Source organism: Arvicanthis niloticus, chromosome 2 (genome assembly GCF_011762505.2).
Source record: "Arvicanthis niloticus isolate mArvNil1 chromosome 2, mArvNil1.pat.X, whole genome shotgun sequence".
Classification (NCBI taxonomy): Eukaryota; Metazoa; Chordata; class Mammalia; order Rodentia; family Muridae; genus Arvicanthis; species Arvicanthis niloticus.
This window is the reverse complement of record NC_047659.1, coordinates 65,867,238-65,883,793: the sequence shown is the minus strand read 5'-3', so window position 1 is coordinate 65,883,793 and position 16,556 is coordinate 65,867,238. Positions and strand designations below refer to the sequence as shown.

At 41.4% G+C, this 16,556-nt stretch overlaps 1 protein-coding gene and 1 pseudogene across 25 annotated transcripts in view; both read right to left on the bottom strand.

The window, feature by feature from the left end:
- The window catches only part of Phf21a (PHD finger protein 21A), a 174,608-nt gene that overhangs the window by 42,441 nt on the left and 115,611 nt on the right, over positions 1–16,556 (bottom strand). For all 25 annotated transcript variants that reach the window (XM_076929284.1, XM_076929281.1, XM_034496761.2 and 22 more), the window contains one exon: positions 2,499–2,726. In XM_076929284.1, the coding sequence (XP_076785399.1) occupies positions 2,499–2,726 (228 nt within the window). The remainder of the gene's footprint in view (positions 1–2,498; positions 2,727–16,556) is intronic.
- Positions 7,800–10,888, bottom strand: LOC117704566 (small ribosomal subunit protein eS6-like; annotated as a pseudogene).

Here is a 16,556-nt window from a genome sequence, read left to right as displayed (position 1 = left end):
AATCTGTGAGAAGTTATAGATATCTAGGGGCCTTAAAGAACAGCCTAGACAGCTCACAGCCGGATGTAGCTCCAGACTCAGGGGATCCAATGCCCTATTCTGGCCTCTGCAGGCACTGAATGTAAGTAGAGTACATACATACATTCAGGCAAATAATTCCACATGCAGAGGCAGGCAGATCTCTGAGTTTGAGACTAGCCTGATCTACACAGTTCTGGCCAGCCAAAACTACATAGTGAGACCATGTTGGGGGAAAACCAAGTCTAATTTACATATAGTATTGGGGTGATTAGTGGAAAAGTGTGTCTGGTGCTCCTGTTCTCTGATTTAGGACAGGGACTTAAAACACATGCGGGACAAGTACTCTATTACTGAACCATAGCCTCAATACATTGGACTCTGTTGTTGTTGTTATTTTGGTTAGTTTTGTGAGACACGGTTTCTCTGTGTAACAGCTCAGGCTGTCCTGGAATTTGATTTGTAGACAAGGCTGGCCTTGAACTTACAGATATCTGCCTGCCTCTGTCTTTTGACTGGTGAGACCATGTGTGCCACCATGCTTGGCTAGACGCTTTTTTAAAAAATTACTTATTTTATGGGTGTAAGTGTTTTGCAGGCATATATGTGGACCATATGCATGTCTAGTACCTACAGGGGCTGAAGAAGGCATAGATCCACTGTTACTGGAGTTATGGATGGCTGTGAATCACCATCTGGATACTGAGAATTAAACTGTGTCTTTTATAAGAGCAGTAGGAACTCTTTAACTGCTAGGTCATCTCTTTTATTTTTATTTATTTTCTTATTTGGGGATGTGTGTGTAGATGTGCAGATGTGTGGAGGCCAGAGGTCAACCTCAGGTATCATTCTTCAGTTACCCACTTTGTTTTGTATTTTAAATGTAGTCTGCTCGTTTATTTGTTTGTTTGAAACAGGGTTTCTCTGTGTTTCAGCCCTGACTGTCCTGAAACTTCCTCTGTAGACCAGGTTGGCATACAATTCTCAGAGTTCTGCCTGCCTCTGTCTTCCAACTGCTGGGGTTAAAGGCATGCATGAACATACCTGTCCAAATGGATTTGTTTTTATTTATTCATTTAATGTGTATATATGTGTGCCTGAGTGCATATATATATGCACATACATACATATATATACACACATACTATGCATGCAAGTGCCTGGAGAGGCAAGAGGAGGAGGAGTTACAAACTGCTACATGCCTCTTTATGTGGATGCTGGAGACTGAACACAGATCTTCTGCAAGAGCACCAAATACTGTTAACCCCTGAGCCATCTCTCCAGCCCTCAATTTGTTTTTTGAGACAGGATCTCTCACTGGGATCCCAAATTTACTGATTTAATTAAGTTAGCTGGCCAGCAAGCCCCAGGGATTCCCCAGGGATTTGCCTGTCTCTACTTGCCTAGCACTGAGATTTAAAAAAACACAGAGGTTTTTTTTTTTTTTTTTTTTTTTTTTTTTTTTTTTATGTAGATGGTGGGTCTAGAACTCAGATCTTCATGCTTACACAGCAAGCCCCTTTCCAACTGAGCCATCTCCCCAGGTCCATCAGTTACTTTTAAAATGGTATATTCATAATATATATAAGTGTGTAGAGGTCAAGCTTGAATAATTTTCTTAATCAAATGTCAATTCCAAATATGCCCTTTCAGTATATCTTGACTCTCTCCTAACATTCTACGCTAGATTAAATGCCCTTTTCAGTAAAACATTTTCACAGCTACGTCAAGGTACGATATGACACTCCCACTTAGCTCTAAGGCTCACCTGCAACCTCATTTCAGATCTCCACCAGTTTATTAGAATCAATGCACATTCTCAACAAGTAGACTTGAACATTTTGTCTATGGATAATAAAAACACAGCACCCTTTTGAATGCTTCTTTCTACATTGTTCCCAAAGCATGGATACTGGAACAGCTCCATGCTAAGTGCTAAGATTGTACAACAATTACAGAAGGGATCAAGTCACTTTAGAACATATATAAATACATACCCCAGAAATCTCCAAATGGAAATCATTCCCGGCCCCTCTGAGATAGGATCTCATGAAGCCCAAGAAGGTCTCACACTTGAGCTTGCTATGTTGTCAAGGGTGACTAATTGACTTTTTGACCTCTCTGCTTCCACCTCAGAATACTCAGATCACAGGCATGCAGCACTCCATCTGGCTTTATGCAGTACTGAGGATCAAACCCATGGCTTCATGAATTCGAGTTGAGCTGCCCAGCTCCATTCCCAAGCCAATCATTTATCTTCTGCTCCTTAGAAGCTCTTTCCTTCTGCAGGTGAATTTAACTGATCCTCATGTCAATGGCAGTAAAAACCCCAAACAAAATCCAAAAACCTTGTTTAGTGTTAGCTGAGCTTAGGATATAATCTATATCCTAATCTATATGACCTATATAATATAATCTATGTGATCAATAACTAACCAATACCCAACACTCAGCCTTGGCTGCTCCACCCACACGGTTACCTGTGATGCAGTCAGACTAGGCGGTGCTGCTGACTGCTGGGCGTGCTGCTGCTGCTGCTGTTGTTGCTGCTGTTGCTGCTGCTGTTGCTGCTGCTGCAGTGGCTGTAGTGGCTGCTGCTGTGCTGTTTGTAGTTTGTTTTCAGACTGTGACAATGGCTGTATCTGGAACTTGTCCGGCTGCTCTTGCTTGACTATCAGGTTCTTCCGCAGCTGTTCAACTACTCTTTTCTACCAAACGAAGACAAAAGAAAACCTATTAGAATGTTGACCATTCTCTAATGTCTTTCTACAACTAGCTTCATCTAACAACATATCTAAAATGTACAGATTCTAACACAAGGAACCCAAAGAACCTTATAGATTCCCATTAATATGAAGCCAGTGTTATAAAAGAAACTGAGGCACACAGATTTAAAGAGTGAGGCAGAGCCCATGCTTTCGCCTCCCTCCTCTTCCTCCTCCTTCCTCGATTCTCTTTTCTTCCTCGCCCACACTTCTTCCTTAAGGTGGCTTCACTATGCAGTTCAGTGGGCCTTGAATTCAGTGTCCTGCTTCAGCCTCCCAAATGCTAAGAAGATTACAGGGTTGAGCCACTATAGCCAATTCAGATTTCTTGGCCGTTATCAGTTTAGCTGTGAGGTAGAGCAGAACAGGACAGCAGAAGCACTGGATCTACGATGTCTTAACTCAAGCCCAGATTATATGCTGTTGGGTGGGTATTTTCAACCCACCTGTTCCTTTGTGTCCTGGTCTGTAAACATGAGATAAAAGTACATCTTATGAGCAATAAGTGAGCTAATCTATATGGAATGCACTGAACTTTAATTGGCACTGCTCAAATAAAACCAGGTATTAAATTTTATGTGAATAGAGAAACTAACCTGGAAAATATGTATTTGTTAGTATCAGAATTTCTCAAATGGGTTAAGGGAGTGTCTCAGTGATGGAGGGGGATGCTCTGTTGTTCAACTGAACTCCAACTGCTGCATTTATGGTTCACACTGAGGATGTGGCAAACAGACAGTCTTCAGAAAGTATCATACATTTATCATCTATGTGGCCATGCATGGTGGCACAGCATGTCATCCTAGACAGCACTCTCCCAGGAGAAACAGACTCCAAGAGCTTATACAAAGAAGAAAAACCAAACCAAACAAAACCACCAAAGCAAAAACCAGAAAAGGGAAACCTGAGGAAAACTTGCCAAAGGAAAAGAGAAGGGTGGGGTGGAGACTCACTCAAGGAACATTGCAGGAAAACTAGATAGCTACTGTATCAGGTTCAAAAGAACAGGATGTCTTTACCTTCTACAGCCATTTTTAGGAACTACAGTGTGTTCTTGTGATTACTGCCTACTGAGGTGAACTACAAAGAAGAGACAAAGCCTGGCGCCTGCTCCCAGTGCTGTACGCAACAGCAGGCAACAGCAGGGGCAAGAACTAGAGAGATACAAACTCTTCAGCCACATGCCTAGAGCAGAAGCAGAACGTGAGTCACAGTGCATTCACAACTGTTCCTCCCCAGAGCCCCAAACAAAGCCATGGAGACCTGCTAGTGGGGAGGGAAACCTACAGAAAATACCTGCAAGGTTGCATCAGTTCTTAGGAGGAAGGAAAAAAGCCTGTGGGTTGGACAGGTCGGATCATGTGAGCTGGGTAAAGCTTTCTGTAGAGACAGCTCCAGTATTTCAAAGCATCACCCAGAGCAGAACAGCCTAGCTCCCTGTCCTGGCTGTATCTGCCAACTACAATACACGGTCACATGATTGTGTTTGTCTGTGGATGTCTGAAAGTTTGAAAGCTCAAGGTTTGAGCATATTGCTTCCTGTCACTAATTAATTGTACCAGTGCAGTCAAAACCAAGGATGGGAGCAGAAAGCTCTAGTGTAAGGCACCCTAGTGCAGATCCACTCCTTGGGCAGAGGTGGTCTGAACACCATCAGCAAGGTAGGGCTGCTGAGGGAGCAGTCCACGAATGAAAGCAGCTTCTCTAAGTCCCACAGTCTTAGAGGGATGTGAACACAGGTCAGCACCAGATCCAGGTGAAAGTGAGAGAAGACAATGACAGTGTTTCAGAAGCCCTTACCAAGTGTGGTTAGGGAGTCCTTAACACCCATACAAAGGGTCCTCTCACTGTCCCAGGAGATGAATCTACACGTTCACCACTGTGGTCTGAGCAAAGAAATCATATTTTGTTTAGTTTAGTTGTTGTTGTTGGTTTTTGTTTGTTTGTTTGCCAGCCATTAGTGTTCACATATGAGAGAGACCTTTGAATGTGACTAATTACCCTAGCTCATTATCCTGAAGTTCTCAAAAAAGACTAAATCTTACAAACTGGCATTTGACATTACTAAACAGTTTTAAAGTTTTTTTTTTTTTAAAGATTAGTATTACTAATTATTAAATAATTTTGGAGACAGGGTCCTCCACTGGCTATCCTGGAACCTACTATGTAGTCCAGGCTGGCCTCTGACTCACAGAAATCTGCCTGCATCTGCCTCATAAGTGCTGTCATTAAAGGTGTGTGTGTCTTTAAAAGTTTTGCTGTTGGGGCTGGAGAGATTGCTCTTCCAGAGGTCCTGAGTTCAATTCCCAGCAACCACATGGTGGCTCACAATCATCTGTAATGGGATCCGATGCCCTCTTCTGGTGTGTCTGAAGATAGCAACAGTGCACTCACATACTCTCTCTCTCTCTCTCTCTCTCTCTCTCTCTCTCTCTCTCTCTCTCTATGTATATATATATACATATATATATATGGATGGTGCTCTAGGCTATATATATATACATATATATATAAAGTTTGTCATTTTGTTTTTTAAAAGGAAGTGGGAATTGAAGAAAAAAAATTGGAAAGAATAATAGTAGATTAGCGGGAGAAAGTAAATAACTTGTAGACAACTTCTCTCTTCAGTGTGCTTTCTATAAATAACAGGCCAGTGCAGCCTGCATCCACAAAGGCTGACTTGTCCATTTCAATCCCTTTGTCAAACACGCCATAGACCTAGCCTGTGACCAGCCCCTGACCTCCTTGACTCTTGCATCCCAGTTTCATCAGGGGTTATTCAGGCAGACGAGTTCACAGGGCCTTGGTGATCAATACTGTGACCTTCAGCGATACTATCAACATTTTCACATAACAGCAAGACAGGTCTGAAAGGAAAATACACAGTCGTATAGATCCAATAAACAGAATACAGGCTCATCTTCCTATCAGTTCTTCCAAGTTCCCTGGAGCACAGAAGGAGATGGAGAAGCAGAAGACCAGCCTACTCCATAGTCAAGATACTCCCTGATCCCTCCATCACAGCAGTGCACAAATTCTAGAGAGCATCTCTCAGAAGACACTCAAGCACTAGGCCTTTCCCTCCATGGCTGGGATCATGCCTCAGAGCTCTGCTTCTGCTCAAGCTCACTAAACTAGCTGGTGCTCTATGCAACTTTATTTTGAACCAACTATGAGAAAGCCACACCCACTCAAAGCAGCTTTCAAAGTAATGCTTTAAACACTTACCCGTTCTCCCCAAGAACTAATGTATAATCTGAGACTGTGACCTTTATATCTTTAAATAAAGGGCTGACATAGAAATTTTGAAACTAAAATGTGAAGAATCAGTCACATTTGTCTCCACACCTAAAATACAATGAATGCATGTCCAGATCTGAAGACTCACTGCTCAAACAAATTCAGGGTATTAAATTTTATGTGAACAGAGAAACCAAGATGGAAAAATTTTTATTTATTGGTATCAGAATTTCTTAAATGGGTTAAGGGAGTGTCTCAGTGATGGAGGGGGATGCTCTGTTGTTTAACAGAACTTCAACTGCTGCATTTATGGTTCACACCATATGCATTAACACTGAGGATGCGGCAAACAGACAGTCTTCAGACTGTGTCATATAATTATCATCTATGTGGCCATGCACAGTGGCACAGCATGTCTTCCTAGACAGCAATCTCCCAGGAGGTAGAGACAGGAGGATTCTAGGCCAGCCTAGAATGAGCATAGACCCTGTGTCCACATGAAACAAACATAAAACAAAACTGCGTGTGTTACTGACATTAGAGATCAAACTATAGTAACTACAGTTCTGAACAAAAGGTATGTGTTGTTTAAAGAAACAGAGAATTAAGTGAAGATTCTACCATTTTGTGAACAGAAACACACAATATCATTTTATGAGCAAAATACGGGAAGAAAGCAGTAAGCCCACAGTAAATTCATCCCTTAATGCAATAAGCAAAATTCAATCAAAGAACATGCAGTGACACTGTTGGCAAGAATGTTCCCAGGGGAGTATGAGATAGAATTCTAACAGAGAGGAGAATGAGGAGGGAGGGGGAAGGGGAAGAGGAAGAGGAAGAGGAAGAAGAAGAGGAAAAGGAGGAAGAGCACTACTGGTAGCATTGCATTTATTTGGCAGAAACTAGAAGGCTTTCCTCGAGCTCTCTGAGATGAGTTTAGTTAGAATCAAACAGCTTCTGCAAGGCATCAAGGAATTTAACAGTCTGTTAGAAACGAGTCAAGGAACATGAGAATTCACACTACCAAAGCCTTTTCCAATAATTATCTGTGTGGATGTTTAACAGATGGCAGAGAACACACATGTCATGATGTTGACCAGACTGTGGCTTACCTTCTTAATTAAAAAAGCCTTTGGGGTTTATTCTTTCAAAATATACACTTCAGCCTGGGGCAGTGGCTCATACCTTTAGCTCTAGCTCTCCAGAAGCAGAAGCAGGAAGGCTGCCATGAGTCCAATGTCAGCCTAGGCACTAGAGCGAGACTCTGTTTTAACACACTCTGTCATGCATGCACACTCAGTTATTTGCACTAATGGACTGTACATGCCATCTCCACAGATCAGAGCTTCATCTACATCACTGAGATCTATACTACATCTCTAACGTGGCAAGCCTATTGGAAAAGCAGTTTACAATTTTCTTAGTTCATTTACACACACTCTCTCTTTTTTTAAAAAAGAATTCTTTGTTTATTTTATGTATATGAGTACACTGTAGCTATATCTTCAGACACACCAGAAGAGGGAATCAGATCACATTACAGATGGTTGTGAGCCACCATGTAGTTGCTGGGAATTGAACTCAGGGCCTCTAGAAGAGCAGCCAGAGCTCTTAACCACTGAGCCATCTCTCCAGCTCCTCATTCACACTCATAACAGTTAAGCACCACCCTGCTTCTTATCAAATTTGGCCTGTGTGGCAATGAAACACTAATAATACTGCTACACAGGAACTCTACCTATAGCTAGGGGCCCTAAGAACCCAAGGACTGCCTTTAATTTGCAATAGGAAAGGATGTAGCTATAATCAGTCTCAAGAAACAGCTACAGAGGCCAGTGCACAGCATATATGCCGAATTACACTGTGATGGCAGAGCACTTCTGTCATCTATTCAAGGACCCAGCTCAATACCCACTACCATAAAAAGTAAAAGAAAGACAAGCAGATCAGGGCCAAGTAGTAGTAACACACAGATTACAAAGGAACATTGTATGCTCAGAACAGTAGTCATCATATTTATATTAAAGGACAAAAGAGATCAGAGTCAGAAGCCAGGCTCCTCACATTTCCATCTTTTCTGTCTTATTAAACCCAAAGCTATACTGTACTGCCCTCTTTGCTTCAGAAAAATGCTAAAGATCCAACGTATTAATGGTGGAGAGTACTTAGTAAGTGTGAAAACAAGAGATGTAACCAATAAGTAATGCAATTTGAGGATATGAATTTTCAAGTCAACTTGACAGTTAAATGTTATTTTTATTTCAAATGTTAATTACATTGCAATCACAGAATTTTGAAACATCAAATCAAATGTTTTGTTTGTTTGTTTCATGGTCTGATTATTTATTTGTTACTCTTAAGGACTTGTTTTTGACTGGACTCAGACGTAGAAGGAGAAGCTCTCAGAGAGGATAGCCTACGTCTCTTGGCAATCTGTTCCTAGCAGTTTTCTTTGGCTTCCTTTATTCTCTTGGCCAAAAATTTAGCATATTCTGAAGCCTCCTTGTTTTTCTTAGTGTGTGGTTTGTACTTTTGGTGGTTATGTTGCAGAACATGTAGAGAAACAGGACACTGAATCTTTGTCTTAGGCATCTTACCTTCTTAGTTCAAGGGAATTTTGACAACATATCGGCAGATGCTTTTTTTTTTTTTTTTTTTTTTTTTTTTTTTAAATAGACTGAAAAGCTTTTGGATTCTACTAGCTCTTTTGGACCCCAACCAACAAAGCACAGTTGTATCTGTCAGTCCAGTCTCTGAGAACACTTAGATTGGCATCCATGAACAGACTTGCACTTTCTCTTTCCAGTTCTCCTTGTTTATAACAAGAATGTCCCTTACTCAACAGCAGTTCATCCTGCCATGTGGGTTGGACACCATGCTTCATGGGGAAACCTTGTTTGTCATTCCTACCACTAACTCATACCACATAATGCTTCCAGTCTTCACCCAGAACTTCAGCAGCTACCATGTGCTTCTCATACAACATATGACCATAGAACAGGTGACCATGTGCTTCTCATACAACATATGAAACTTGCATTCACTGTCCACTTCAATGAGTTTCTGACAGCCAGTTGCTAGGAAGGAAATATTTACCTTCATCCTTGACACAGTCAACTGCCTAGGGGATGCTACAAAAAGAGCTGGTTTTTTAGGTTTTTTTATTTTTTTTTTTGAGATAGGATCTCACTATGGTCGACCTGGAACTCACTATGTAGTTGAGGCTGTTTTCAAACTCACAGAGATCTGGCTGCCTCTGCAGGTGCTGAAGGTGTGTGCCACCACGCCTGGGTCAAGCCAAATGTTTCAATGTTAATGTTTTAATGTTAATTAGATGTTTTTAAAATTTTTATTATGTTTATTTATTTAACATGTGTGTGTGGCAGGGTGTATAGAGCATAATGCATGTCTCAGTTATTGTTCTACTGCTGAAAAGAGACACTATGATCAAAGCAATTTATAATGGGAAGGTATTTAATTGAGAGTTTGCTTACAGTTTCAGAGGGTCAGTCCACAACCATCATGGCTGGGAGCATGGTAACAAGTAGACAGGTCTGGTGCTGGAAAAGTAGCTGAGAGTTTAGTTTACATTTTATTGGCAAGATGGAGGCAGGGGTGAGGAAGAAGAGAGGAAAACAGACAGACAGACAGACAGACAGATAAACAGAGAAACTGACTCTGAGACTGGGCCTAACATGAGCTTTTGAAACCTCAAAGTCCACCTCTAGTGACACAGCTTCTCCAAGGTGGTCACACCCACACCAACAAGTCCATACCTCCTAGTCTTCCCAAACAGTCCATGAAGTGGGAACCAAGCATTCAAATCTATGAGCCTTTGTAGGCCATTCACTTTCACACCAGCACAGTGCATATGCAGAGGTCAGAGGACAATCTGCAGGAGTACAATTTCTCATTCCACTATGTGGATTCAGGGTAGGACTCAGATCTTCAGAGTTGGTGGCAAACATCTTCACCCACTGGCCAGATTTGTTGCCACTGCCATTTTAAATTAGAAACAAAACAATAGAGTATCAAGAGAGTAAACGCTATTTATTGTTTTTTTACATTGGAAACTGAACACATTATGAAACATGTATTTTTATTGAAATGTGACTCAAGATAGCTTGTATTTCTATGGTGGTTCATAAATTAATATGTATAAAATAATGTTGAATTTTAACAATGAACTAACCCAGAAGAGACTGCAGACACAGTAATGAGGATAGCAGAAAACCATTATTAGTAAAAACCATCCATAATCTGCACAGTTTAGCTTTGTGCTACAGGAAAAAACACCTGTTCCTTATGTTTGTTCTACGGTGAACTCTGACACAGAAGTTATTAGTTTGTAAGCCAAAGCTTCAGTTCAGTAAGAAGCTTGTCTCCCTCTAACTTGCTGTTTATAGGGCACTACTGCACACACCACCAGCTTGTCATTCCAGATCCCATAGCTATATCCCACAACTTAAAAGGCAGCATTGCACTGTTAATGTCAGAGTTGTTGCATACACTACTCAAAGTGTCTCATTCCTCTGCCCTGTAGCTGCTACCCATTTCCTCACAAAAGAACTATGATTTGAGATGGTTATGCAGTAGCTGTCCTGGCAAGTTGGATATAAAAATACAATTTAAGTAAAGTGATGACTTGATAGGTGTGGCAATATAAGCCTTTAATCTCAGTAGTTGGGAGATAGAAGCTAGTAGGACAACCAGAGCTACATAGAGAGCCTGGAAAACAACTAAACAAAGCAAAGCACAGTGATGATCTTAAAATTGGAAGGTGAACAAAAGTAAGCCCCTATCACTTTAAGAATTACTAGTCAGATGAAACATATTGTTTATTCCTGGGACATCACTTGAGAAAATATAAGAAGTTCCCCTTTCACGGAAACATTGGACAAAATTAGATGAAGGAGAAGTAACTAGATCAAGTTTATGCAGAATATATCTACAAACGTATAGATGGAGCATTTCCAAAGCTGGCACCACCTTTCAAAAAAGTTCAATTCTAAAGTTTCTCTTGAGAAAAAAAAAAGATAGATGTGTGCCATGTCCAGCAGTAAACATCTTACAGAAAATAGACCTGGGTGAAATGAACCACTTTCTTGATGTTTAAACAAAAGTAACTCTTAAAATCTCTAAACACGAGAGCTGAAGAGATGGCTCAGCTGTTAAGAGCACTGACTGCTCTTCCAGAGATCCTGAGTTCAATTCCCAGCAACCACATGGTGGCTCACAACCATCTGTAATGGGACCTGATGCCCTCTTCTGGTGTGTCTGAAGACAGCGACAGTGTACTCATATACACAAAATAATTAATTCTTTAGAAACAAAAGCAAGCAAACAAACAAAAAAAACCTCTAACATGGAAACTTTTAATGGGAAAGTATTTTAACAAAGTGATCCTAAACAAGTTAATCTGATAGAAAAGGGACTAAAATAAGGAATCCCTACCTTGAAAAACTAGTTTGCATTAAACTAACCCACTAACCAACCTAGCCCACTCAACTTTTCTGACCAGATTCTCTGGGGCTGACGGGAGTTGGGTAGCATCCAAGAAGGACAGAATGTATAGTGGTATGGGGCTCTAGGCCACTGGCAAACACCATCTTTTTATTGGTTAAGCATCTCCAGATGCAGGAAAGCACTGGGAAGCAGAGTCAGGCTCTGGGAGTCTACAAGAAAATAGTAACCTACGCAGTAAGGTGAAGGTGCAGAGCAGGGAGGAGCCAGAGGTGCAGCAATGGGGAAAGATCTGCTAGAGACAAGAGGCAGATGTTTTAGAGAAGATTCTGGAATATACTACACCAATGACGCCCATGACAAAGTAAACGTCCTACTATGTAAATGGTTTCATAAGTAAAAGGTCCATGTTTTTGCTTTTGTTTGAGAAGGGTCTCATTGTGTGCCCCTAAGTGGCCTACAATCTCCTCTTTAGATCAGGCTGGTAAGGAGCTCAGAGACCCACCTGCCTCTGCCTCACATGTGCTTGGATTAAAGGTGTGCATCACTATGCCAGGTTTAATTAAGGTCCAGGTTTTGAATGCTTACTTTCCAGCTTCTGGTACTATTTTGAAGGCTGTGGGGTCTTTAGGAGGACATCTTTCTCAACTGCTTCTCACATATTTATTTATTTCGTATGTATGTGTTGTGAAGGGGTGCACAGCATACAAATGGAAGTTAACGAGAACTTGTAGGAGCTGGTTCTCTCCTTTCATTATGTGGTTGTGGGGATTAAACTCCAGTTTTCAGGCTTGGCAGCAGGTACCGTTACCTACTGAGCCATCTTTGGATCCCTTACTAAATTAGGGTCTCTCACTAGACCAGGAGCTCACAGACTGTCAACTAGCAAGCCCCAGGAGTCCTCTTGTCCCTGCTTCACTAGCACTGAGATTAAAGGCATGTGCTGCCATGTTGGATTTGTGTGGGTGCTGAGGATATAAACTCATGTTTGCATGAAAAGCATATAACCAGCTGAGCTATCTCCCCAGCCCCCAGCAGAGGCAAGGCAGGCTACTAGAAGTTACAGTTACTCTGGCTCTAAAGTTTGTCCTCTGCCCACTAGTCTGCCGCCATATGAGGAGTGTCTACCTCATGCTCTCGTAGCTAGGAACTCTGCCCTGTCTTTCCAGCCATTTTGGGGTGTTCATCCTAAAACTTGGAACCAAATAAACCTTTCTTCTCCTAAGTTGTTTCATTAAATATTTTGGTCACAATAGGTACAAGCGTAGTGTGTGAGAATAAGAAAGCTTGAGCACACAAGATAGATAGATAGATAGATAGATAGATAGATAGATAGAGTAAAATATACTTCTTATAAACAGTTCTGAGCATTTGAAAGAGCTGGATATGTTCTTAAAGAAATTGGACAGAGCTGGTCTGTCCATACCCTAAAATGTCAGAAAGAATACTGTACTTCCATCACTTGAGACACTTTTCCCTGCACAGGTGCCAGGACACATATTGGAGCTAACCCAACAAGAATGATTTGCTTCCCCATCTATGGGATATAACAGCAATCCTGAGAGTCTGTTGCTAACTTCACAGCCTCAAACAAAAAAGGCTTCAATGCTAGAACAATGACTTCAGGTTAATAAACAGAATGGACACTGACAATATTAGGACTGGGAAACACTGGGCTCTAGTAGATTTTAAAAAAAATAAATCACTGGAAGCTTTACTTACCAGCCACTGGCATGAAGCTGGACATAACTTTGTTGCTGTTGATTTTTGAGACAGGGTCTCTCTCTACGGAGCCCTGGTTGTCCTGGAACTCACTATGTAGACCAAGTTGGCCTTGAACTCACAGAGAACTACCTGCATCTGCTTCCTTAGTGGTGGGCCTAAAGTGTGTGCCGCCACACTGGGTCTTGGATTAAAAACCTTTAATTATTAACAGATTTATCTTAGTGCCACAAAAACTATATAGATGTGTCCTTCCTTTCCTCCCTCCTTTCCTTCCAAATAGAGTGTGGATAATCAAAACCATATGCATGTACAGAGTGGTTAGGGTATAACACTACAAACCACACTCACACAGGTTTTCAAACCTCCCTGCTTTCAGAACTGCTCCTAAGGACCCTGCTGCCCCTCCCCCAGCATTCAGGTAGGTCAAAGACTAGGTCAGTAGGACTGCTGTGAGAGCAACACAGCCATCATTTGTATGCCCCCTCTACAGGCCTGTATGTATGTATGTATGTATGTATGTATGTATGTTTGTATGTATGTATGTATGTGATGCTGGGTTTAATCATCTCAGGAGGCAGCACAGCCTAGCCAAGAGTGCTATGTTTCAGGCTTTGTAGGAACAAGATGTCAGTGTGTGTGTGTGTGTGTGGGGGGGGGGGTGTTGAATTTGTGTCCTTCCTCAATGCCTTATTTCAATTCTATGCTGAGCTGGCAAAAGCACTCAATCAACTCGGCAGCCCAGCACTGCTTAGCTCACCCTTCAGATGTTCTAGTGGCAAGGCAATTACACAACATGGCTTGGTAGTGTGATACTAGTAACACAGATATGTCTAAGTCATCTAACCCTTGGACATCACCTGCTCTTTCTCTATTCTTGCTCCACCTCATTGTATTTTCCCTATTAAAAATATTTCCCATTATATTTTCAACTAAAAGACACTAAGATCTAACTCTGTCTTGAACTCACAGAAATGTACATAATCTCAGGATTACAGAAGAATGCTAGAGGGACCTTGTTCACATGCTACCTGAGCTCTCTACATCTGCTCACAGTGCTGAAAGTGACAAGACATGATTACTTGCATACCCTTCTAAGAACCTAAGGCTGGAGGTACCAGTGTAGCTCAGTGGTAGAACACTTGCCTAGCATGATCAAAGCTCTGTGTTCTCTCCAGTTGGTTTAAGGATGGTCTGGGGCAGGTGAGACAGACTGCTTGGAGGGCAGAGCAAGGCTATCTGTTGTCTCATAGTTCAGTGAGACAGACCCACTTGTGTGCAGGCTGTCAGCTCTGCCACTAGTCAGAGAGGGAAGAAAGCTCTTTTAGGAAAAGAAAATGGAACAAATTGAGTGGAAATGAAGAAGCGACACAGAAGTACAATGTTTAACAAGCAGCTTTTCTTGTGGTTGAAGATGCTCCTGTCCTAAGCAGGGCTTCTGTAACAGGAAGGTTTCATTCCTGCACAGGGTGCACACCTATACTTCGCAGGATGCTTGTTTGTGTGACAGGTATACTGTCATAATTTTAGATGGTTAAACCTCTGCTCCAGGGTTTACAGAAGATCAGAGCACTTGTCACTCTGGTGCAGGTAGAGAGAGATAAAGTAGGTGAGCAGTTCGTTTTTCTTTATAATTACACCCCATTAACCTTCTGCATGAGAGCTCTCCTGTGCTTTCAGACCAGCAGCACCAACTGGCTGCATTTGATAAGGCTCTACCAAGTCTGCAAGAACAGCACAGCAACAAAAGGAATACTTTAATGCTGCAGACTTAAGCAGAAGCTGTGTGCAGCTCTGTTACTGGCTCACAGATTCAGTTGGAGGCAAAGACAAACCAAAATCAGAAAGCTGGAATGATGGGAACTGATTTAAACAAATATGATCTAAACATCTTCTAATAATCTTCACAGTATTAAAGCAATCACTTCAGTGGTTAATAATGGTAAGAGACACAGAACATAGTATCAGATACACTAAAGCTTATAGGTTGACACAATTCCAAGGTGACCTACATTGAATTAGATCACACTGGGTCTACAGACATGTGAACGGTAGATATTTGGGGTATTTAGTTGTTAAGGTATTTCTCTTTGTGTACTGCTCAGTGATTCACTTAAAAAACAACAATGAACATCTATTTGCATTCTTCTAGACAGTGGCCACATAAATGATTTCCTTTCTGAGAGTGAGAGAAAAAAATCCCATTATTAATGCATCCCCCGGAGTTCGATGCATTGCCAGTGTTCCTTTCCACGTGCACAGAAGCAGATTAGTGCCTCCCTTCCCTAAGCAAAGGTTAGGTATGCATGCTTGAGCAGATAAAATGAAAGCCAGTTTAGAAAGTAGGTGCTGGCACAATTCATCTTCAATAGGATCCCAATTATTTGGGAAACAAAAGGTAGCTATATTTGTACCTCTTTAACCAATGGCTCTGTAACCCCCACAGCATTTCAGAGTAAGTTTTTCACCATCATATCTTACATCTTTGCAATCCTAACTACAGAGACCTGAGGAATAGAAACAGCCTTCCCAACAATGCCGCTTGCTATTAGCTCTGTCTCTTGGGTCATATGTGTGCACAGGGGGCAACAGTATAAAATTCGACACAACCTACAATGAGGACTGAAGGTTCAGAGTTCAACCAGCACATTCGTCCACTCACCAAGCATCTTTAAGTATGTTCTCTTTTGTCTTAAAGCCAAGATTTTACTATATAGTCCAGAGAGGTATGGAACTCTAGGTAGCCCAGGCTGGCCTCAAATTCCTCAGCAAACCCACCCCCCTCCATCTCAGCCTCTGAAGTGTTGGGATTACAAGTAATTGCATCTTCCGCAAAATCTTTGTTTTAAAAATTAGTGAGATGCTTAAGTACTTCTGAAAGTGTCTGTCAGAGATGTTCTGTGGAACCCCTCATATGCTGAAGATGGATGCCTGGATGAGAGAATTCTACTACATTCTTCTGGCTTTTTCCTGAACACTTTCCTTGCTTAAGCCATTACAAACTTAGGTGGTGGTATATTTCTATAATGCTTATCACAAAGGTATTTTTTGAAAAAAACTCTCCTTAACCTCAATATGAGATATGTTTTTATAATAAAAGGCTTGTGTGGTCTTTAAAACCCAATATCAGAGAAAGAAACTTACTCTTTTCTTATTGTGCCACATGTTGGCATGTTCACAGCAGAATGATATTGAATGTGCACATGCCAAAAGATAAAGCCAGCTCACACCTATTCCTGCAATTGTTGGCTTCTCAGTGTTCAGACTCAGTGATAGCCAGGCTTCTCCTCTGCCTAACAACACATGCTTTTCATTTCTTAATGAACGGAATTTCTTTCACTAAATGCT